Raw genomic sequence first — 25,279 nt, 5'->3', positions numbered from 1 at the left:
AAATATGACGAAGTTGCCTTGGAAATATTGTCAAGCGTTCATATAAATGGAGAGATATAAGCTTAGTCATGAAATAGTAGAAGACTTCTTATATATGAAAGCAAAAAACAAAACAAAACACCATATTTCCCGCCAAACGTCAGCCGCGTCCAGTCGCGCAGATGTCGCGGCAAGTTTCAATCCCATCAGCCTTCGCGCAACTAGATGCAGGTGAAATGGCCTAATGAGCGTCATTCCAGAAAATAAAACAGAACTTCTAGTGGAAAGTTCAAAGAAAAATCCAGTAGGTGGCAGAAAAAGAAGGCAAAAGATAAAAGGTAAGATGAAAACGATTTAGAATTGTGTAAAACGACCGCAATCTTCGTACGGGGTCTCGCTAAACACAAAGAACGTAACTCGCTCCATCGGTTGTTAGCGGAAGGGAAAGCTTGTTTGCTCGCCAAGCTTTGCATTAATCGGAAAAACAAACCAGATCTGTAGCAAACGATGAAAATGTCTTATTTAGTTACCTCAAGAAATAATTGCTTTGATGTGAAGATGCTTTTTCTTCCATTCTGTGTCCGTCAATTAATATCCCGGCTAGTGCTTGTTCCTGTACCATTTACTCCGGCAAATCCCCGAACACTGTCTCCCGATAAAACAGGCTTCAATGATCCGCTGATACGAATTGTTTCCTTATGATCAGTGATCACAACACAGTTTGTCCACGATTAATTTTGATGCCAAATACACAAAGTTTCATTTTCATTCTTTTTCAAGGATCAGCTCGAAGTCAGAACACTTCAGCGGTAAATGCTAACCTTTAAATTTACGTTCTACGCCTCGCCTGGCATTTAAAATTCGTAAAATGTGGCTGAAGGCCATTAGAAGTCCAAAGATTATTTGAGTTGTAAACATCTGCTTGCCTAAGGGAATGGCTCTTTGAGTAATCGCTGACTAAAAATCACCCGTAAAAGGAATACTATTACTGTGTTGGTTAAATAATTGCCACTGGATCTAAGAGTCTTAAAAACAAAGAGAAAAGAAAAAAAATATAACCTTAAAAGGTGCATTTGTGGTCAGCTGAAATGGCTTTCAGATATTTTTTTGATGAACGATTTATTTTCAAGTACGCCTAATGTGTTTTTTGTTTTACATATTGAATGAATATTTACACCACGTATTTACACCACCTTTCGTAGTCCAGAATGTTTATAAATTTTGTGTTAGTGTCTCATTCATGATCCGGACATAAAATTGGCATATAGTCGCATATATTGTGCGGTCGTAATCACCTTCAAAATTCTTTTTTATTCCTCTAATCTGGGCGTTCTTCCATAGAAACTAAAAGTTCAGTTCTAAAATAAAAAAAAAAAAAAATTTCTACACGGGTAAATGGGTCGAATCAGGCCAAAAACTACATTTTCACCGATCATATTTTACTTTTCCCACCCCGCTGGGGCGATTCCCAACCGATTTCAAGTTGTTTTGAAAGAGTAAGAATCTCCGAAAGAACAACATTGTGACAAGGACGACATACACCATAGGGGAGAGGATGAAAAACGAATTTCCGGGTTTCCGTACCAAGTAAAACGGAATTATGCCAAGATTCTGTTTCTGTTTCCAGACCTAATTTTCCCAGTCTCCATCCTGGGAATCTAAAATCCCGGCTTCTCATATTCACTTGATCCAGTCTCCAACTGTCCCTGCTCCGTGTGCAAAACCGTATGGTGAAGTTGGGCAGGCTCCTTTTCAAGAGAAGCCTGAAAAACGTATAAAACTGTATATCCGTCTTAATCTTTCCCAATCTTCAGCTTCCTTGTTCCTTTATCATTATTCTTTACGTACTATTGTGTGATAAATTACCCACTTTGTGGTTTCCTTGAAATAAAGATAATTTTACACGCTGCTGAAAAAGATGACTAATACGTCGTGAAATATTTAGGTCCTTGGTAATGATTCCAAAAAAACCTTTCGACGGCTTATTATTGGACCTGGCTTAGCAGTTTTCTTTTCCGCAATAAAAATTGAATTGTATTGCTATTCCAAGAAAATCTTGTCTTGCATTTTCTTCCTTTTGAGTATTGAAACTTGAATTCAGTTTTCTCGCGCATTTGGGTTACCCAAGTAAAATTATTTTTCGTTAATTCCGTCAATAATTTCTTCAATTCAACTCGAGTAGCTATGGAATCACATGACGCCGACAGCAGTGATATGGGACATATTTGTTTTTATTCAGAGTATGCCTATTTCCGTTGAAGTCAGTGCGCAGTAAAGCCGGTGGTTTCATTCGAGTTCCAAGGCCAAGAGCACACTAATGCGTTTTTTTGAAAACGCGTTCTTTTTGACAAGTTCCACACTAAAACGCCCGTTTGAAAATTGTTTCAAAAGTGGAGTCTCCACAAAATGCATTATTCTGAAAACACTCTGTTTCTTCTGTGGACAGGTGAAAACGGTGACGAACAAAGCGTGAAATACTTTCTTTCCATCAGCGTTTCCAGATGTTTTTTTTAGTGTGGACGATGGGCGAAAACGCATTAAAGACTATTCTTTTCAAATGATAGCGCATTACTCAGGACGGGTATAAACAAAACAAAAGCGCTAACGTGGGCGAAATTATTTTGCTTCGTTTGAGACGGAAACTGATATTTTTATAAATGCGCTAGTCTGGTCTGGGCCTTTAAGCTGTGAAATCTACCACAACCTAAACCGTGGTCGAGACAACCTTCCCAATTATCTAAAACTGCGGTTATTTCAGTGTTAGCACTATAGAAGAAATTATATTTAAAATAGCCGGGTAGCTTTCTCTCTATCTATAAGTTTGTAATTATCTTTATATTAATCGACACATTGGTAGAACAGTTGCATTAAGTCTCAGATTTTTTTGATGAGAGGAATGCAACATGATAAACAGAAACGTGAAAATTCCTGTTTTAGCTGTTCATTTTAGCTTTTGCGGATTCATTGTACAAAGAGCAACATCCTGTAAAATGGCTAAATACGTGACTCATGTTCAGCAATTTTCCGGGAACACAAACGTAAAAAGAGTTAAGCGTTTAATTCCTAAACAACCATAGTGAGTAGTTCTCCAACTAAAGCAATGTAAACATGCCTTTTGTGCAGTTAGTGGAAGACACAAAACAAAATGGTCGTTCTGCTAAATAATAATGACGTCATATTTTTGGTTCTTCCTCGTCATATTTTTGGTTCTTCTTCGCCATATTTAGTTTGGTTCTTCCTTCCTGTCTAAGCGGACCCTCAGCGATATTGGACCATAATATTGGCGACAGATTTCAGTAACAAGTCTTGAACTATTTTCACACTGGCACACTTATATTTTGTAGCCTTGCGTGTTCCGGTAAGGGCATTACGGAAGACAAGAAGTAGACGTTACAAAATCTCAGACAAAAATTAGCCTAAATGGAGGCTGGAAATTTATATTCAACTGCGCGCGATACTATGTCACCTCGAAAGGACGACTGCTTCTTTGGTATTTTTATGCATTTTCCCGTAAGTTACACAAAACAACTGTCCAAATTATGGCAAATATACAGAAATATAAATCATTGTTCTTTCCTCTTGTAATTTGTTTTAATTTGTAGTTTTGATAACTTTGTACACAATAGAGAGGTCAAATAGATAAACTGTGAGGTGCAGTTCCTATTGTGTCAGAACAAGTGTGATAATTGTAAAGCTTTGAATAGAAACTGTTATTATCTGGGAAACTACGTGCTCTGAAATGCAAATCATGTCCGTTTGAGCACAGGCATTTCCAAACTTGTGGCTGGTTGACTTCTTCCGCTCATTTTGCCATTACAAATTGCTAGTTTATACATTTTGTAACAACTGGTATTGAACATCACTGTTCTCTGGTCAGTAGTTATTACGCTGGGGTAACCTTATTTTAACTCGCTAGAATCTTGTGACGTCAAAGGTCAAGCATTTCGTCAAGTATGTTGTACGTAGGTATTATAAACAATAGCTATTAAATTTCATGTTGTTGGCATAGTATCCCAAGTTAAAAATATAACAATTTCCTTTTCCTGTGCTAAACATTCTTGGCGCAATTTACGGGTGGTGAGCTTGATACATATAGTTTTAAATTAAATGCCAAAAATGTTCATGTTGATTGATTGGACTGACAAATATATGGTGGTCCGACGAAAAGGGGTCAAAGCGCTAATGATAGCTAATCGGTGGTTAAATCAACTGCCATGAAATTAATGCAACACAGGTCAACACACACACAAGGCTTACTGACCATGTTGGAGAAGTCCTGCGGCATCTGGCGCTAAGCAATTGTGTGATCAGATAAATAATCCTCATTGCAAACTACTTCAAGCAGAATTGTGCAGATATTAAGTTTCAGAGCAGAAAAAAATCTCTCAACTACTCAAGCGCGTGGTGGCGTGGACGTTGTAATTTACCTTTCAGGAAAATTTTAGTATTAGATCTACCGGCTTGTGCAATGGTTTTAAATAGACCGAGTTCCTCGTTTTTGATTTAAACTGTGATTTGTTCTCTCAAATCTTTTGAATAAAAGGAATGCAATGCGATGATCAAACAAACATTCCGCAAAGAAAGACTCCAGAACGTAATTCCTGTTTTGTTGTTTATCTTTGTACCGATTCACCGCATATAAACAAAACCCTCCCTTATAAGGAGGCCCGAAGTTTACAGGGAAGTCGGCTATTTGAGAAAGTTAGGTTTTCATTTACATAATTGCTACTTATCAAGTTCTCTGAGTAGTTTTTCACACGCGATAATAAAACTTTCTTGTTGGAAATTCACGGAATCGTCTCAGTAATTCAGTGGAAACTGTCACGTTAAGTGACAATGACGTCATGTTTTCAGTGTGGTGTGACAGTTATTTTGTTTTGTGAGATCAGACGTCATTGAAGACCAATCATTTTGGACAAAACACAAAATGTAAGCCCTCAAGAATGTCGCCCACTCTCTTCGGGGTTAATTAATGGAACAGGTAACACCCCTGCTGAAAATCACTCGGGACTCATCTCCAAACGAAGTCAGCTCTGCTCTGTGTAGTTGATCTGTCTGATCGCTTATTAAAGTGTATGAACTGCGCTCGTGAATTAGTTCTCTGGATTAGTGAACAAGGTGAATTTTCGGAGAGATTTCGACTCGGGTGATTACTTCGAAGCGGCTGGCGCGATATTTCAATGTTGGTGTTGTTAAAAATCAGCCAACCCTAAACAGCCGACAGCCGTCGTCGTCGAAAAGACGTTTGCAACCATGGTTGAACTATCTGCGGAGGTACTTGTAGGTAAGTGATCCTAGTTGTAAAAGGGCTGTCGTCTTAATGTGTGAACCATTGGATTTGGCAAGTATTCCACTGTGTGTTGACACGACCTCTAACATTCCCTGTGATCGCGATTTTAGGGTTTTTAATTAGAAGTGTGAAGGAGCATTGAACGCGAGCTCGATTGAGCATTATAAAATTAAATACAGTCATTGGGTTTTAAGTAGGTTTTTCCTTGGCTTGTGCATGGCTCTCGAATATTTGTAGGATTTCCAGCAGGGTTTTCATTCAAGCACCAAACTTTGAAATAGTAGATTAAAGATGCCAAAACTTATTAATATTGTGCTGGACTCACAACGGTTGTTTATATATCATTGAACCGAAGCGAAGGACTTATTCACTTTTACGTACACTTTCAACAGCGTGAACTACGCAATTTGAACAACGAAAGTTTCCCGTGTTTTAAATTATCTTTCAATATTTTGATGTGTGATCTATGCGTCTCAGCTTTCTCGATTTTTTCCACACGTGGAAATTTGAAACTGAATGTTTCACTTTACAGTTGATATTAAACTGACATGATCGAGTTGTCAAAACCAACGAGGAAATTATTTCAGTTTAGTTCTAAAGCAACCATTTATTAACGCGCAGTTGAAGAATAGAGAGGCTTCCCTTTCCGAACTTAACCCACAGTCTGGTCGTTGACACCCGCGTAGATGCACAGAACAACACTGAGTGATTTATTCTACTTCCAATAGCTTAGATGCTGCTGTTTTATGCTCAAAGACATAATAATATTCGTCTCCTTGGCTTGTATTGAATATGGTACCGATTTATTTGCATATCACCGGCTTATAGTAAGTTACTCCCATTATAGCTGTCTTATTCTGAAAACCTGATCCTTATTTCGTCTAAACGACATTTTAATCTGACTGGATCACATCTACGGTGTAGTATTTTTGAAATCTTGTCATGGACGCTGAAAAAACTCTCATTAGAGTCGTTGTCGTAATTTTTCACATCACTTCGCCAGACTAGCGTCTTTCATTTGTTTTTCGCTAAAAACGCCAGCTGAAACAAATGTTAAATTGATTCTGCGAAAAGTTTTGCTTTATTAGTCGACAGACTCCCTAAGGCCTAAAATATTATTTTATGAAGTTACGAAAGAATACGGCAGTACTGTGAATCAATATTTGAAGAAGATATTTTATCAGATTTACTTTTCTTTTGTCTATTTAACATTCAAGGCCGCAATATGAAATGCGTATCTTTGTAGCGTAAAAAAGGATATTATTTGAAGAAGCGTAATTTTCTGTATTGTCAATGTAGTGTCGTCGGATGTGTAGTCATATCGAAATGCAAACTGTAATTATAAGATTTTATTCGTTCAATTCATCCGGTAAATCAATTCAAAGGCCGATGTACGGAAATAGCAAGTGGGACGAGTCGAGACCAAACGAAAACGAAGTGGCACTCAAATTTTTGTATTTGAACTTTTGTAAATAGTTCTTTTTATACTAAAAGTAAAGTTAAAACATAGGGTGGCAATTCTTGACATTTTCTTTTAGGTTTTTACAAACTTAGGGGACATAAACTGGTGAACGCGGAAATTATTTAAATTTGAAATTTAGATCAGTTATCTTCTCGACCAGACTAATGCTTTCAGGCAAATTTATCTTTTTTGAAACCCTTAAATAAACATTGTATATATATTATAAAATACTGCAAAGCTCTGCACAGTGTGTTGAAAAAGAGGCATTTGTTAATGCAGTAAAGAAAAAATATCAACTACCGGTATTTCGAGAAATATTGGTTTTCAAACAGCAAATAGTTGTCAAGCTCATTAGAATATCAATTGTGCAGTATGAGAAATGCGCAGGTGTGAATTTAAAGGTTGTTGTGCTCTGTCTCTTAGCAACCAGTTAAGCAGTAAATAGTAAATGTAATAAGTTTTTTGCTCAAACACATGCACGCCTTGTTCTTTGTTTTATGAGTTCCATTTGTCTTCTGAAAACACAAGTCATTCAAAATATTATTTACTTGTCCAAGTTTTATGGGTCAATTATAATTGAAATTCCCAGATGAAAACTTTGCCTTGTTGCTTACTGAACAATGACGAAAAAATGCAAATTAAATTTTTGTGATTTGAAATGACAAGTTAGGCATCAAGAAAGAATGTTGATCAAACAGCGTCATAAAATATCATTATTGTGGTCACATGCTTGCTCTTACATATTTCAGTTTTGTGGAAATCATATTGAGGTTTGCTTACTATTTTTAGAACATACGTCATTGATGACCAGTTTTTTGGAAATATTTGTGGACCATAATTATAATAATTTCTAACACCTTGCATGAAATCAATGCATTTCAATTGGTTTGGGAACTTGGGATGCATACATGTATTTTATTTGTATTTATTATGTTTTAGGGGATTTAGCTTCTGTTTACAATTAAAATTCACAGGAACCTGTATATTTACTTCTTTATCTTATTATTGACTAGCAGCAGCATTTCTTGTTAAATTATCTGTGAATATTTCTCTTGAAATAATGACCAGAAGATACTGTTCTTTCTTAATATTTATTCAACAAACATGTTTCAGATTCTTTTTCATTTTAATTATTTGAAAACATAACTGTTATTTTGTGAAATTCCCAAGTTAACAATTGATTTCAATCTTAGGGCTCTTTAATCATTCAAAGCTATCAACATTTCAATCACTTTTCTTAAGGTGTAGAAATAGAAATAATAAATAATAAATGTGTTTGCAAGTATGGTTCTTCTCCCGTTTATGTAAGATGCAAGATGGCTACATGGCTACCAGCATTTCTTTTATGAGTAAAAGGTATCGTTTCCTGAGGGACACATGTATAAGTAGATTTCAGGCTTGTAACAAATTTGCTGTATGGTTACAATAAGTGTGTTTATTTGTTTCATGTTAACAACTATATAATATGCCATATTTCTAACTTAAAAGGGAAATTCAGCTGTATGCTAATTCCTTAAAACGTTATTGCCCTGTTAAGGTGTTTCAACACGTGCAGCATGCAGATTTGTCAGTGCATGTATATCTTTTGAATGTGGACTATTAAGAATGTTTGTTAATATCTTAAGCAGTATTGTTTCTATACTTTCTCATGATAAATAAATGAATTTTATGTCTGCTAAAAAGCTAATGGTTTATAGTTTAACCAAAACAAAGTACTATATATTTTTTTCATATATATCAACTTTTGCTAGGTGCAAAATATTAAAAATATATTGGGTGTATTAGCTCTTAGAAAATCACGTAAGACCCATTTTAACATTTATACTAGTTATTGCTAATTGTAATATTCCTTTATTTTTTAAGATTAAGTCTGTTTTAAGGGAGGTTGTAAAAATATGATTCACCTGCACTCGTTCACTATAAAATACCAATAACACAGCAAGTAATCAGCGTTGTATGAAACTGTACATCTGGGATCCGAGTAGTGAATTTTCCATATCCTCACTAGTGGGGGTATTGATGATGTTATTTTACTCACTTGCTGCACCCATTTTTTCCACTGGAAAATATTGTAAATCCCTGAATGAGAGCCCTGCAAGGCGCTTATTTCAAATTTAGGACAAGGCAGAGGACGCTTATTCGAGGGAGGCACTTAGTCTAGGGGGCTGCTTATTTAATTTTTCCAAAATCGTGGTCAGATATGAACAGCTTTTTTTGTAATAATTGTGTGTCAGTTCCTCAGATTAGTCTCAGACGGATCCTGTCTGTCTTGAACAACTATGTAATATATAACCCCTTTAATTAGCTGGTCTAGACCTGCTGTGCCAGGTTGGCAAGGCTTCAGGCAATGAATAGTGGAACTTCTCTACCATCCATTGCGATGGTCAATGTACAGTGCTTGAATGAGTCGATAATCACTTGCTTGTGATTAAGCACGACCAATACTATACATTCTCTGTTGTCTCAGTACTCCTTCCTTATAACAGGAGAGGGGAGGCACTTACTTTAAATTTTGGCTGATAGGAGGGGCACTTTTTGAAGGGGGTGCTTATTACAGGGGAAGCACTGATTCGAAGATTTAAGGTATAACTCAGACCCTCACACTATCGTGTAATATCCTCTGTATCCATTGATGACAGTGGCGAATGCTTGTTTTGATCAAGAATATAATCAGCGTAAGTCAGGTAAAGGAAATACTATTGAAAGTTTCGTGTTTTGTAATGAGAAGTGTGTATTTGATTGACAAACCACTTAATACATAATGTACAGATTGTCCTTTCCACTGTTAGTAATACATGTAGTATAAGGGATATAGGAACAAACAAGGCAGAAATACATGCAAAAGTAGCAAATGGTGTTTAACTTATTGATGTTCTTAGGGAGACTGCAGGTGTAATTGTCAGTATTGAAATTGTATGAGTGGCCGCTTCGGTTTCTAAACAGTGTTGTATAAAAAGATGGACATGCTGAGAATTTCTGAAATTTTGGCCCTGGTTCTAGTTTTAGTGTTAAAGAGAGCCTTATCCAGCCACAATGTTTAGTGTTTGAAATTTCGTTAGAGACGGCTAATTGGTTACAGATGTTGTTTCGCAGTTTTTCTATATTAATTTAATCTAGCAGGCCTCTGTTTATTTGACATGATGTATAAAGACTTGAATGTCTAAAACATGAAACAGAAAATGTCATTTTGAGAAAACACCTTTGAGTGCAAGTGTCAATATAATTATCTCATATCTAAGTAATGATTGACGCAACCAAACAATTTTGTAATCATCCCTGCAGTGAATTTTTTTGGACTCTAATTTGACTAAAGCTCCTCATGTTCACAACAGAACTATGTATTGCAAGAACCTTAAACAAAGAACTTAATGGGCACACAGTGAAATATAATCATTTTGAACTGAAGTCACTTTTGGTGAAAATATATTTCCAGTGCTGTGTTAGACTTGCTTTGTATTGGATTTTTAGAGCCAGGTGCTTATTTGGAGGCGGTGCTTATCAACTTTTTTATCCCAAATGCATTGCTTATTGGAGGGTGGCACTTATTTGAGTAAACATGGTATGTTCGGCAATTTTTCCAGCCAGGATATAGATCTCTGCAACAGGAGGTAATTGACCACAATTTTGCAAAACATTTGTGGAAAAGTTTGCAAAGCAGTTGTGGAAAATTTTGTGTTCATCATTTCCAAAATAGGTGGCTAAATGCTATACAGTAGAACCCCATTAATCTGGTCAACAATGAGCCACAACAACAAGGTGACCACATTAACAGGGCGGCAGTAAGGCAGGGTTCAACAGTATTTGTAAGCACCCTCAATTTCCCACTGATAAGCATGTTACATGTACATACTGTACTATCTACACATAGTTACTCTAGTATGTAAATATGTATTTCACCTGATCCAGTGTTATTGCTTTCTACTTCACAGAATTTGAGACAGGACTTTCTAAATTGAGTATTTTCCTTCAAAACATTTTGCTGAAGGAATCTCTCAGCTGTGAGGCTGACGCTCATAGAAAAGAATGTATCACCCTTGTGGAAGGAATGAATAATTCTTTGAACAACATGAAGAACAATAATCTTAAGGATGGCAGCCTTCTCAATGCTGGATTGTCACTTTCAAGCCAGTCGCTAAATGAAACCAATGAGTTCAATGGTATCAGTGAAGAGGGGATTCCCCGCAGTGAATCTCTTCCAGACATGTCCAGTTGTGGCCAGTCTGAGAATTCAGAAACCTGGCAAGCAAGCAGAACAAAAAAGGTTTGCATTTCTATTTTGTTTTTACTTTGATCTGTTTGAAACATTGTAGGGCCAAATGTTTGTGGAAATATGTTGGTGGTTAAACTAACAAGGTTGTATTGTACATGTTATTATATTGTCATTGAACAGATATAATTATTTCAGTTACTAAAATGGCCATCTTTGACTACTGTACCTTTTAATTTTCAAACAGGTCATTGTCTTTCTTGTTCTTTCGGGATCAATCACAATAAAAACTACTGATTACTGTGCAGTGGTCCATTAGCTTTTGAATATCAATGAAAATTAGATCACAATTTTATGATCTGCCCACGCTTCATAGTTTCTTGATAATAGAATTGCCTAATTATATATAATGTGCTAATGAGGTTTAACCGGTCCATTAAAACACTACTGGAAAACCCCTTGAAATAAGGGGAACAGGAAACTGTTCAAACTGAACTGTTTAACAACAGTTAATGTTAAAGAAGAGTGAAACAAAGGAACTTATTTTATAAACAATTGCCTTAAATTTTTGTTATAATTTGTGATCTAATTATTCTAAAAAAATTATACATAACATAATGATGTTAAATGAAATTGTGTATGTTAGCTAACCTCCAATTTTACAAGACATTAACCTCAGTTCCTTAACTTTTGTTCCTGTGGCTAATAAAATTATTGTTTTGACGACTAATGAAAGTTACCACATTGGAAACCAGTGTATTCATGAATAAATTAAATAATTAAAAATAATAGCCTTTGGCATTGAAGAAAGTTCTGACTTGTACTCCAACCAGCAAAATTCAATGTTAATCAATGGTCAGCAGTACATTTCAAATACATATATACATCTTGTAATATTACATGATGTATATGTCAGTAAATTCTAAAAGTTTTGACTTTCAATGGTTCAGCATTGGTAAGTGTTTTGTTCATATATCTTATTAACTAGTAGCTAAACATTGACACGAAATAAACAAAAACTTAACAAACCAAACTTATGACTGTACTATATGGTCTTATCATGATATTAATTCCTTCCTAAATTTCAAAACTTGACCTTATTAACATGTCTTACTCTTCTTTCTTGTAACTTCTAACATAAACAGGGTTGTTATGTGGATCGCGAGGAAATAAACCTAAACGATTTACGTGAACTTGTTATTTACCATCCAATTGAAGAAGAGGAAGATGAATCAGACAATAACAATGATGACAGTTGCAATAACTTAGGCGTAAATACACCAACTGAACTAAACGCTTCTAATCATTCTCCTGTCAATAAACGAAAGAGTCGCAAGAGAGACAGTGCGGCTTTGTTTGACATTTCCCTTGAGGACTTGACAGAGCCAGATTTTGCAGGACTCCTTAAAGAAAAGCACAGTGAAAAACTCTGGTGGTGTGTTCTTATTGATCAACACCTGTGCATATTTCCTTCACAAGATCCAGATGAAGTGGCATATGATGTTCTCATCATGCCTTGTTGTCAGATCTCACTGGATGACCGACTTTTGCGCACTCCTGTGTTCAGACTCACGCAGTCTGGCATGGCACCCTGGGTTTTTGTGGCTTCTAATAATGATGAACTTAAAGAGTGGATGAAAGTTCTCACAATAGCAGCATCTGCTGGTAAACACTCATCTTCTCAAAGATTGGCTACAAATTCAAGTGAAAAACAATTCTCTGTTGTTCCACAAGCACCTCTTATGCACTCAATTGTGGAGGAAGAAGAAGAGCCTGTTGGTGATGAAGAACAATCCCCCCTATACCCTTTAAAATCAGAAGTTAAACCTGATTCTTCTCAGTTGCACAAGGATTCTTCTGGGTTAAATAAGGTAAAGGGAACTAACTGTATAAATCAAATAAATCTTTGATATAACCAGGATTACTAATGATGATTTAAATTGAATTTAACTCTTCTTTTCTTAACTGTTAAATAATTCTTAAAGGGCAGTGTTTAGCTTCTCTTAAATAAAGCTGTGAGTTATTAAATAAGAGAACTGCAACTCTGGGTTTTGTTTTTTAGACCAAAATGAAGAAAAATATCACGCATGACAAGTAACTTCGAAAGATATTTTAAGAAGGAAGTTTTAAGCTGTTGCCTTTAAGTGATTTCAAACTGAAAGTCATAGCCCTCTTTAAAACTTTAAATTCCTCTTTTTATCATCTCTACTGCATCTATCATACATGCAATGTTAAGCCTGAGGGGAGGGATGTGAGGGATTTGAATTTCAGAAGAATTTTTACTGTATGGCCCCAAAATTGGTAAACGTAGATCAAAATAATATCCCCACCTTAGCGCAATCTCCATAAAGTGAGTTGTTCTGTCAATTTATACTGAAAGTGAATAGTGAGAAGTAGTTGTTTTATTTGTTCAAAACAAGTTCTTACCTCCAAAATTACACCCATGTTCTTCTCCACAAAAACTATCTTAAGAAGGCGGGACAGAGATATACATGTAGTTCCATTCCTCTTCGCAAAAAAAAAATCCAATGTCCTCAATCTAGGGCCCAGACTCTTAGTCAAATTCCCACCGGTGGGGAAGGCAATTAAGTCAAATGCCCTGCATATGCCTTGGGCCCCCCCCCCCCTCCTGCCTCGGGGTTAACATTGATAGCTGATTTGTGATTCCTTGATTTCACCTACATGAAACAATTTATCTACTGTCACTGTTAAACTTTTTTACTGTCGTGAGCAGTTTTGAAGTCACTTACCAGTTTGAACTTGATAGGCCAGTCCATCTGGTTGGACATGTTTCATAATGTAAAGATCATTAATAAGTTAACAGTATGCAATAATATCATCAAAATGACACCTAAGATGAGTGGAGGTGAATGTACAGAAGGAACTGATATTGGTTAAACCTCTCCTTAGTTGTTAAGTGATGGATACTGAGCCAAGAATGCAATATTTAGTACCTCCAGTGCAACATTGTTATACATGTATGTCTTGAATGGTTCAAAACCTTTTGTTGATTTAACCACTGATTTTCATTGTGTGTACAGAACTAACAATAACAAGCATCTATTACATCTGTAGCACAAACCAACAAGATGGTCCTAATATTTTGGGATAAAGGTGTGAAGGTGTGCCCACAAACCAAAAATAACGGAAGCGTATTTAGTTCATAAGATTTACTGATTCCAAGAATCATTGCGTTGCCACAGCGTCCAGCCACATGTCTGGAGAAATGCTATCGTAATTAGAATGATTCCAATATCAAATTTCTGTATTGGGGTAAATTACATGCAAATGTCACACTTTGGAAGGTGAAAAATGTTGATGTCTTAAGGAGGAATTCGTTAGATGATTGTTTGCTTCTTTACATAACATTTGAAAGGTTGAGTGCTGTCTTCAGGAATGGCTGGTCTCACAAAATTTGTTGCCTATTTCCATAGGTTCATTATCAGCCTACGTGTATGTGCATTAATTGAATTTACTCACTCCCAGAGCTTGAAGTGATATTTGGAAATATTTTTGATAGGATATATGAGATATGCTTTGGTGGTGAGACTACTGTCACCAAAATTCAGTATTTTTGTAATATTATTACCATTGTTATAAGTATTTTAGAGAAAAGAAGATGGTGCGTGCATGGTGGAAAGAAGTTTGTTGTTTTGTAAGGAACCAGTTTTTCCTTGTACTGTATCTGCTTTATTGAACTGAAAGAGACAACTTTAAATGCAGATCTTGTGATATCATTAAGATGTAATTCAATTTTCTTAATCTAAGTCTCAAACTGGTTTTATAATGACATCGCAGATTAATCTTGTTGTGTATAAGCTATCAGAAATTGTATCTGTACTTATGTTATGTTTCAAATGTATTTGTTCAGCTACTTCATGTTCCACATTAATTTTAACTCATTTGTCGATGTGTATTATATTTGTGTATTGTCTTGCATTTTAATTCCTACATTCCAGTTTGTTTTGAAATTATTGAACGGCCTGTAGAAATAACTAATAACAAAGCATTTACATTGTAATGGAGATGAATGGTCAAGCAAGTAGCATTTACATTTGTGTTCCCCTAGTTAGATTTATATGAACATACTTTGCTTGTTTTTACAGAGTGAAGACAATCATACGGTAAGTTATGTGAATGCAGAGCCTTTGGAAAATGGACCTGACAAAAAACCGTTTCCTGCACTACCAAGAAGACCAGATGAAGTTGATGGAGGGCAGTTTGGTGATGATGTTTACGAAGCAGTAGCAAACTTAAAGGCTTCAGGCGAAGAATTTCAAGATGATGGCTTCGCTACGGATGAATTTGATTCAGGCTCTTCAGATGAGGGTGGTGTTCCACCAAGCCCTCAGTCACAGCCAGTACAACAGAAAGCTAAAAAGAAGAAACAGTTCTTTCATTGGCTTAAGAAAAAAGCAAAGAAGGACAAGCTCTTCTCCAGTCCCCAGGATGGGGTTGCCTTGGCAGGGTATGCGTACAAGGCAAATGAGACTGCTAAACGGTGGTTCTTGATCAGAGAAAAGAAGCTGCATTGTTATAAAACAATTAAAGATGATGACCCTGATATAACGGTTGACTTGGACGGATGTGAAATTAAAGCTGGAGAAGAAGAAAGAAGCAAGCTTGCCATTCATGTACTTAGAGATGGATTGACACAGTTTACTCTCCTTGCTAAGAGTGCAAAAGACTGGGAACGTTGGAAAAAAGCTTTCCTCAAAGAATCTGGTTTCATTAAACTTGCTGTATCACCAACAGATACAAGTTCAGGAGTTTTCGAGCAAGACGATGAAGATGATTATGTTACTCCTGTAGTTTCTCCAGGTTTAGAGATGACATCCAGTGCAACAGAGAAACCTAGTTTACAAATTCACTCAGGAAGTAACAATCAAAGCATGGATGAAGCAGAAGAGGAAGATTTTTACATGGAGGTTGTACCTTCAACTGCTACTACGGCTGAGAATTTTAAACCAGCATCTCCATCGTCAAGTCAGCTAGATTTGGGGCCTCTTCCCCCGGTTCCACCTGAACTGCCACCTCCAAGAAGCCCAGAAGGAACAAAGGGGGAAGCAGACTGTGAGAACGGTGATAATTTAATGGAGAGTGAAGAGATTTATGAGGAGGTATCCAGCTCAGTGGCACATGCCGACAAAGTAATCAAATGGGACGGGGTTAGTACTACTAGCAAATTGGACAGCACCTCTGCTGGTGTTCAGAACAAGCCCACCGATAAAGCAAGCAAAGGTCAGTTTTCATCTACATGAGGTTAATCAATTTGTACAGTTATATATCTAAAATAATTAAATGACACATTGCATTGGGCCAAGTGGTCCAGACGACCAGAGCTTAGTGCAGTTTGGGAGTCTTTGTACTCCCCCTAGATTAGATGGTAGCATATCAGGGCTGTCGTTAAGGGCCATAACCCGTAACACCTGTTACGGGTGAGTCTCCTTGGTGAGCCCTTGATGTTACGGTTGAACTTGCCTATTTTTGATATAATTCAGCCACAAAGCAACAAGTTTGTTATGGGTGGGAAGACCAAGGCAATGTTTGACTCAAAACTTAATGACTACCCAGCGTATGATAGGGTTACTCAGGCTCCCCAGCATTATATGATATTCACCTGGGTTTAGAGAGGCACTGTGAGAGTAAATTATCTTGTCCAAGAACGTGGCCGGGGCTCAAACCTGGACCATTTGATCTGCAGTCCAGCGTGCTAACTGTTAAACCACCATGCTTCCCGCACTAACATAATTATTAAGCATTTACCTTGATTTGCAGTATATTTTATTTACAAGTGGGAGATAACTTCATTTGTAAACAACGGCACATTGCAAAGTTACATGTATAGTGGTGGCTATAATAATATTATCATGGTACTCAGTAAATCTAAAAAAACCCTGGATGCAATATTCTTTCTGTAGGTCCCATGCCTGCTGGTGTATCAGATGGCACCATAGAGGACAGTGCTATCACAGCATCATCATTTATAGACACTTCCTCAAAATCTTCTGCTGGAAGACTTAATTCATCAGATGGAGCTTGGTGCGCAAAAGTCAATGACAAACACCAGTATCTCCAAATTGACTTAGGTAATAATGTAGTGAACTATATATTATTTTGTTTTGGCCAGCCATCAGTAAAGATCAGAAAGATGTCTTTAATAATGACATCAGTCATGAAAAGTGAGACAGAAAACAATAACATTTCTTAGCAAGAAGGTTTGACTGACTGCTACAAATCAGCAATAATGAGAGCGTTGGAAGGATATTTTACATGTAGCTCTTCTGAACATGCATGTAGAACCACAAGTTGTGATTTTGAGTCTGATTTGCTGTTCTTTGGAATGGGCTAAATAGTATCCCCATTCAGTATCTCTCTCATCTCTGCGTGCCATCCTTACCTGTAACACTGCTCTACATCTACCCTCTTCACGCCTGCATGTTAGCTTTAGGAGGAAGTTATTGTAGACTGTAGCTTTCACCTGAGAATCAACAGAAATATGCATTTACTTTGGTCACAGACTACTGCTCTCAAGTTTAAAAAGTCTCACCTCTTTATCATGCAGTGAGAAGTACGACCAAAATTAGTCGTGACTTGTGTGCAAACATTTTCCCACACTTCAAATGGGCTCTAGATATATTTGCTATGTTCTTTGGCTGGCTCACTGGATTTGCCAGACTGATTACTTTGGTTTTGACGCTCAATTAACAACCATTCTACAGATTTGTTGTGGATGTACAAGTCATGTAATTCCATGTATCTGCTTTGTCTTCAGGTGAGGTAACTAAGGTATGTGGAGTGGCGTCACAAGGAAGACCAGGATTCACAGACCAAGGAGGTTGGTTTGTGAAGACTTACACACTTGCTTACAGCAAGGATGGTGAAAACTGGGCAAATTATAAAGAATTTGGGATAGCCAAGGTAATTTTTTTTTTGTTAACTTAATTGTTTTCATTAACTGGTTTAGCTTTGTGGGGCTCAGTAGTAAACATAGATCTGAAGTGCCAGAAGATAATTCACTGTCTACAGTAGATGCCATGTCAACAGATAACATTGTACTTGTCTTGTAATATTATTGTAAGACTTAGCGTACATTAGTCTTAATGGACATTGTGTACTCTGTACATGAGTTTGGAATCATCTTAGAGTTTATTAGAGGCAACTGGAACCGGTACATAGGTTTACTTTTTCAACCTGTTGAACTTTTGCATGGTTCTTAGAGGATCTTTGTACTGGATGTTATAGTTAGTTTTTTATCTGGGTAAAATTTTCAGTTGCAACTAGTTGATTTTCTCCCAGCTATTTTTTTTAAATGACGTAATTTCTTTTTCAAGTAGTTAATATTTTTAAACTAGTTATTTTTTTAAAGGAAAGTTAAGATATTCTGAAAGTCAATATCTTTACAAAGAGTTCCTGATGATATTGTGTTTGAGGATTAGCTATGATATTTGTTTGACTTGTGTTAAGAGCAAGACTAAGTTTAGTTTTTATTTATTTTCTTACTTTCTCCAAGCCAAAATAACTTATTTAGCTAAGCTATTCCCCTTAAAAGGGTCTGTACAAACTGCAAGCCAGCGAGTCATGGGAGCCAGCATGCAAGCCATTCTGGTTATCTTAACCAACAGTCTAGCTAGCTTAATAGTAACTTGTTAGCCTAAATAGCTGGTCCCCCCCCCCCCTCAAAAAGAGTTTGACTTAGTTAGCTTGAGGTTAGCCTTGGAGCCAGAATGGATTACTGGCTTGCATGGCTTGCTTGCTGGTTAGCTAGTTAGCCTGAATAACAATCCTATTACCGTAACTAGCACTCTGCTTAGTCTAAATAGCACTCTGGTTAACCTAAGTTAGCTTGCAGTTGACATATTAGAAAGAAACTCTCTATGTGCCTTTTCATGGCATTTGTTCATGCTGTACATAAACTGTTTCTGGTTGCAGGTTTTCCAGGGTAATCATGATCCCGACACGGTAGTGACTAACATGCTAAAGATGGCTGTGAATGCTCATTACTTGAGAATTAAGCCGCAGTCATGGCACAACCATATAGCATTACGTGCTGAGGTCTACAAAGGAGAAGCTGGTAAGTAACTGATCTTTATTTTAAAACAGCAAACAATTTCTTTCTCTCTGGATTTCTGCAATTTTTGTATCTTTAGGATGTAGGTAAATCAATTCACTGTATTACTGTAGTCCCAAGCAGGGCTGTCATTAAGGGCTGTAACCCGTAACACCTGTTACGGCCCAGCATGGTTGATTTTCCCTTGATGCTACACCCGTTGCAGGTGAGATTGCCTCAGTGTTGTTGATATAATTTACTAACAAGTTTGCTATGGGTGTGGAGAACTTTAGTTACAGGTGACTCAAAACTTAATGACAGCCCTTCCAAGGTCGAATTATGCCTGTAAATTTCTTTACTTACATGTAATATAGTTGTTGTTCTCTGAGAATGTGGAGGTACATGTATGTCAAGCTCTAAGTTGATAAATCTGTTTAATTTGATGGCCAACAGCTGTCTGTTTGACTTGTATTGCAAAGAAAATCAGTGTTGCTCTCTCTTTAATGTTTCAAATTTGTAGTCTGAATTAATAAATGATATTGTCCTCAGCCCTCTTTAATTTGAAGAAACATTTTTTTCACAGTAATAGCATATCCGTTGCAAGAACGTGTATTGGGAACATATTTGATGTAGGAAACAAGCTCACAACAGTTTGTATTTTTTTTTTGTAGGTTCCAAACTGACTGCTGGAATCCACAAACTTGCTGACACCCTCACCAAAACAGGAAAAAAGAAAACATTTGACAGGCAAAATACTCCAACCTCTCTTACAGAAAACCAGAGTGAAGATGAAGTTGAGCAGGTCAGCTATGTTGACCGACAGTCGTCTGCAGAATATCTGTTGAATGGAGATGATGAAAAGAAAACAAAAGAGCAGGAGGTTGTTGTCCAGAATGGTGGCATAAATGACGAAGAGGAGCCTGAAGAGGAACCTGAGGAGTACCTTCAGCTTGTTAGAGAGCCCAGCAATGAGGAAAAAGAAGTTGAATTGAAAGTTCAACAGAAAATAGACGCACTTCGGAGAGGAGAGGAAGCTTCTCAACCAGTAAGAAAGCATTTATTCATAAACCACAACAGTTATAAGTAACGTGCGAAATTTTGACATGATGAATACACAACAAATGTACATGCACTGATAGCTTTTAAAATTAACAGCTAGACTTGCTTTATTAATAGTAAATACAGAATACTGTTGAAAGAATAGAAATCAAATGTAGTTGTTGTAGTTAATGAAATTATTTGTTTTTGGTTTGAAACATTGCATTTATTAAAATGTTTTATCTTCATGAAGTTGTTTCAGGTAATGATGATAGTGAATATAACTGAACAAAAGAAGATAAAAATCAATTTGGAAATTAAATGTCAATGCAAAATCAAATTTAAATCACTAAGTACATGTAAGGAACTTTTAAAACTGCACACATGTACGGTTATAATCTGTGTGTACGCAATTACTCATTTATGGCGTAAAATGATAAAAGGACGTTTGTATGTGTGATGTGTGGATCAATCTTTAATTAGCCTTACATTTTGTAGCTGTTAATTAGTTAATAGTTTATTTTCCTAATAATTAGAAAGTGAGCTTGGCCTGTATTCATTTACAGCCATTTAATACCAACACACCTGAAAATGATTTCGCGAAACAATTTTTTTAGAGATTAAAATGTTTTACTGGCTAGTAAGTGGAATAGCAAGCTGGGTCACAGGCCACCCCACTGGTAAAACCTAACCTATTTACTCGCTGGACCATTAAGTTTTATAGTCGCCTTGATCCAACAGGCAACTGGAGATTTAGATCATGGAAACTACTCTCTTGGATCAACACGCGCGCCAAATCCATTAACACCTGTGTCACAACTGACAAGATGCTTGTGTTACCTTATTTGAAGTGTCATTTATTTTTAAATATTGAAAACGTGAGATAAGGTTTACCGTTATCCTGTACCTCAACTTGTTCATGTATATTAAGAGCCTCTTTCTAGAAAGCAATCCTAGAAGATACTTTTAGTGAATTATTATAGGAACTTTTTTCAGCGTAACAATACTATGTCTGTGTCTATGAATTATAAGCGCCGTTATTTTATTGTAAGCAATGAAGTGTTTGTTTAGTAAGAATACGTTGTTTTAATGTTTTGTTTTGGAATTTAACGTCATCCATTCTTGTTTTGCTCCGTTTTAAGGTTGGGAGACATGAGGTATCACAAACCATCTTGGTTAAGAAGAATTTATATGAAAACAATCAACAAAGTGAGTCGAAGGCTGAGCAAAAGATAAACAGTGTAACAAAGGTTAAAAAGGAGACTGTGCTGATAACTAAGAAAGAAGTTATCGTGGAGAGAAGGGACATCGATACACGACCACGAAAGGATTCAGGATCAGGTAAGCAATGTGTATTTTTTTTGCCGGGTAATTACAATTACAATAATGTAAAAGTTACATCTAAATTTGATAAACTTCGATAGAAATTAAAGACGAGTAAACAAAAATATCAACTTTATAGAGCCTTCATTGTCTTTGTCATGAGTTCTGTCACAGCAATGTTATTTTATCTTTCGGCTTTTCATTATGCATGTTTGGTATACTTATAAAGTAATACTTCATCGTTTTTGTTGAAGAAATGCTTTTTTGCATTCTCATGTTTCTTCTTATCCTCTGTTATTGCACTTAAAATTTGTTAGTTTTGACTGCACAGTACTTTTTACTTCTTGTTTACCGTTTATGTTAGATGCTAAGGAAAACGTGTTCTGTTTCACACTAGCAGTTAGATAAAGACCTTTTGATGCCTAACAAATCTTAGTTTGTTGGACAAGTTAATTCTTGATTACACAAGTTTCCTTATAAGTTGTTACAAAATTTATTTTGTTGCTCGCATTTTGTTCAAAACAAACAAGTAACAACAACAACACTTTGTTGGGAAACTCCAAAGTTTGCACTGTGCCAGTGAAACACGTATTTTTACATACCTTGCTCAAAACTTGATGAAGTTTCTTTTTTTATTGCGAGGGCTGACGCGCTTGTAAAGACTGATGCTTTTAGTCGTGTTACATTTTGTTTTCTTTAATTCAATTTCAATTTCTTTATTTGCCTTCTATCATACATTACAAGTACGTTTAACTTGGAGTTAAAAGTACTAGATGAAATATGATGGAGAATTTTCAAACTAAGGCCCCATCCACACTGCGTTGGAGAAGTTTGAAAACGACGTTTTCACTCTGAAAACGCATCAAATGTTTTCCGTCTACACTACGGAGAAATATGAAAAAGCAACAATCACCAGTCATTTTGGATTTGTGTTTGAGAAAAACTCGGGCGTTTCCAAATTCCTCCGGTTTGAACAGCGTTTTCGAAAAGCTCCGTTTTTCGTGACGGATTAGTGTGGGCGGAAGGCCTAAACGTAGAAATAAAGCTGCGTTTTCAAATTTCTCTGTGTGGACTGGGCCTAAAGTGAAGTAAATTTCTTCTACAGAGGCTGACAAGGAAAGGGAAATGTTGAACAAGACAGAACAAGCTTTTCAAAGCTATGCCAAACAGCTCAAGAAGGAGGGTGGCCAAAGCGTGAAAGAAAACAGACCTTCTTTAGTCGCTCTAAGCAGACTGAATTTCGAAGACCCTCGTATTACAAAAACTAATGAGTATGTAAGTTATCCCGAGAAAATGGAGGCCTTGCTGAAAGAGAAAGAAGAGCTTTTGAAGAAGATGGAAAACCTGAAAAAGAGGATTACAGTTGCTAAGGACAGAAAAATATTCTTCAATTTGTCCACCACCAGGTCAAAAGCTACGGCAGATGCTGATGCAGAATTCCACGAGTCCCAGTATGAATTGGCAAAAGCCAAGAAAAGACTGTTGGAAATTGAGAATGAAACAAAAAATCTGAAAGTGATGGAGTTAAGGTACCAAAAGACTCCTGAAAAGAGCTCACCTCAAAACCCGAACAAGCCTTTTTTACGAAGAAATAGCAGGGAATGTAAGCTTGGATCGGTCGACATCCCAGCACCTAAGGTTGTTTCCTCAACGGCGTCTTCGGAAACTGAAAAGGAACTTGCACAGAAAGGAAGCGTATTATCGCAGATTAAGGTAGGAAGTGGAATTGTGTAGTTCCCTACAGTACAATGAACGCAGTAATCCCAACACCTTCAGTCTTCCTGACGCATTCTCAGGAACCCTAACGCAATTCTTCTATTTACTCTTGCGACTTATTAAAACCAGTAGGAAAACTGAAAAATGTTTTACGATGTGTAAAATTATCCAGAGACAGATTAGACCCTTGACCAATAAGGAGCAGGTGAGTTTTCTAAACATAACAAATTTCTAATACCTTTAATCAGAAACTCGCAGTTGACACTTTAAAGCGGACCCGACTTAACGGTGCAGTTTGTACTGCACATCATTTGCCCCATTTTTATTATTATATGCAGAAAGGACCTGTCTGAATGTGCTGTTGTTGGAAATGAATTATAATCTACTGGATTAGGCTGTGTTCACACTTGGTGCCAAAGCACTGATGCCTGGGCACCGGCACCAAACAGTGTTGCGCTCAGACACTGGGTACTCTAAGTACCAAGTACTATTAAGTGTCCAAGTACAAGGTCGAGACCTTGTACCCGAGCACGGGCACTGCAGTTGAATTCTGGTGTAAACGCGTGGAAAAAAGGTGTGTTCACATTAGTGTCCAGCGAGAATCGCACTCATGCACCGTGCTTGCGAACCAAGTGTGAACACAACCTAAGTTAAGTTTCAGGGACGAAATCTGATAGTTATTCTTTTGAAAGTTTCACGTGCGTTTTTTGCCACGATGGTGATCAAAACAACAAGAATGCAACTATGCAAGACTCTCACCGGTTGAGCGTGGCGTTTCAAGTCTTTTAAAGCTCTTGTTATTAAGAGCTTCAAACTTAGAAATTACAAACAAAGTTGATATACAGGTCAAAATGTCGCTAAGCGGTCAGGACAAAGAAAAAAAAGTATACCGTATAATAAAATGGACCTAGAGAATAAATGTGATACCGAGTAAATGCATTGTCTCTATATACAGGCAACAAATGCAAGGAATCGTTGATGTACTTGTAATATTTCGATATAATTCTATATCATCTTCAGACTGAGGTGCATTTGTTGCCTGTATTATAGACGCAACACTCGGTATCACATTTATTCTGTATCTCTTAAAATTATCAGCAGGTAATGAAAATGGACCTACTTTGTAAACTAGCCCAATGTAATATGCATAGATGCTTTTTTATTTTTTCAGGCCTTTGAACAGATGAAGAAAACAAGTGAAAAGTAAAACCAAGAACTTCTAAAACACCTGCTTGAGTGGTAGAATATTTCCGTTTCAGAAATAATTTTTAATAAATTGGAAACTTCAATTTTCTCTCTGAAAAATAGCTATAGCCAGGAGTGCTGATGTTTGGATATTCAAAATGGAAGTCCAATCATCTTTCCCGTAGGACAAAATTACTATTTTAGAGGAAAGTTTCCTTCATGTTTGGTTCTCTCATAAGAAATCCTATTACAGTAAACCCATTTGGTGGGAATAGTGCGTGCTGAAGTTTACAATTGGTTTGTACACAATTGTGTTAACGACATTCGTCAGGGTATTGTATTTACACTACATTTTAGCATGCGAAGAATTGTCGTTTGTAATACAGTGTAGAAAGTATATATATATATATATATATATATATATATATGTATTATCTCTTCGTTAGTGTTCAGTTTAAATTGTTGTGTTATGTATATATCTGTTGCTCACAATGGAGAGAGAGAGAGAGATAGCAAGGACCTTTTAAGTGATTGTGAAATTTATCTTGAAATTTCCGTGGTAATATTCGCGTGCTATAAGCTCCCTTCCGGCCTCTAGTTATAGACCCATGTCGGTTAAGTAAAAAATCCGGTTACGAGGCCCCAGAGTATAAGCCAATTTTCTCCACAGAACATTTTGATTCAAATTGAAAAAGCTAATCAATAAGTTTCAATGTAGCCTGCTTATTAGTCCACTTATAAGCCCGCTACCTTCCCCTCGGGCAATTAGTTGCCTCGGTTATAAGCCAACTCAAAAGCCGCGGGGCTGTAACCGGAATTTCCCCGTGTCCAATAGCTGTGTTCGTCAAACAATAGAAAGTATACTTTACAACATTTATTAATATTCCTAAGCAATTATTCAGCAATGCGTGAACGAAAAAGTAAAATGTGTTGAAACCCAAAACGTAGTGCATTCAATTTCTAAGAGATAAAACATTTCCTTTTCTTACTGCAAATCTTTTCCATACGAAGGTATTTGTTTTAAATCCA

At 36.6% G+C, this 25,279-nt stretch overlaps 1 protein-coding gene across 3 annotated transcripts; it reads left to right on the top strand.

Moving 5' to 3' along the window:
- LOC145481134 (uncharacterized) lies at positions 1 to 24,358 on the top strand. 3 transcript variants are annotated; one of them, XM_081459528.1, is made up of 11 exons: positions 1 to 317; positions 10,661 to 10,992; positions 12,084 to 12,809; positions 15,045 to 16,179; positions 16,860 to 17,027; positions 17,714 to 17,859; positions 18,871 to 19,012; positions 19,660 to 20,033; positions 21,169 to 21,367; positions 22,455 to 23,062; positions 24,237 to 24,358. In XM_081459528.1, exons 1-11 carry the CDS (start codon positions 224 to 226, stop codon positions 24,270 to 24,272), a joined length of 3,960 nt encoding a protein of 1,319 aa, XP_081315654.1. In that variant the 5' UTR covers positions 1 to 223; the 3' UTR covers positions 24,273 to 24,358. The 3 variants fall into 3 exon arrangements, with proteins under 3 accessions (XP_081315654.1, XP_081315656.1, XP_081315655.1); XM_081459529.1 differs by lacking the exon at positions 1 to 317 and adding an exon at positions 4,407 to 5,263; XM_081459530.1 differs by lacking the exon at positions 12,084 to 12,809.
- Positions 24,359 to 25,279: the final 921 nt, after the last annotated feature.

The sequence above is a fragment of the Orbicella franksi genome, chromosome 3 (genome assembly GCF_964199315.1).
Source record: "Orbicella franksi chromosome 3, jaOrbFran1.1, whole genome shotgun sequence".
Lineage (NCBI taxonomy): Eukaryota > Metazoa > Cnidaria > Anthozoa > Scleractinia > Merulinidae > Orbicella > Orbicella franksi.
Note: the sequence above shows the minus strand (reverse complement) of the source record. Positions and strands in the feature narration are given on the sequence as shown.

What these genes read in the sequence shown, in the direction of transcription:
- LOC145481134 (XM_081459528.1), top strand. Translation starts at nt 224, where the DNA reads ATGAGCGTCATTCCAGAAAATAAAACAGAACTTCTAGTGGAAAGTTCA. An exon ending in AAGAAGGCAAAAGATAAAAG is followed by an intron (nt 318 to 10,660) that starts GTAAGATGAAAA and finishes TCTACTTCACAG; the next exon opens with AATTTGAGACAGGACTTTCT. An exon ending in ACGAAAGGATTCAGGATCAG is followed by an intron (nt 21,368 to 22,454) that starts GTAAGCAATGTG and finishes TTTCTTCTACAG; the next exon opens with AGGCTGACAAGGAAAGGGAA.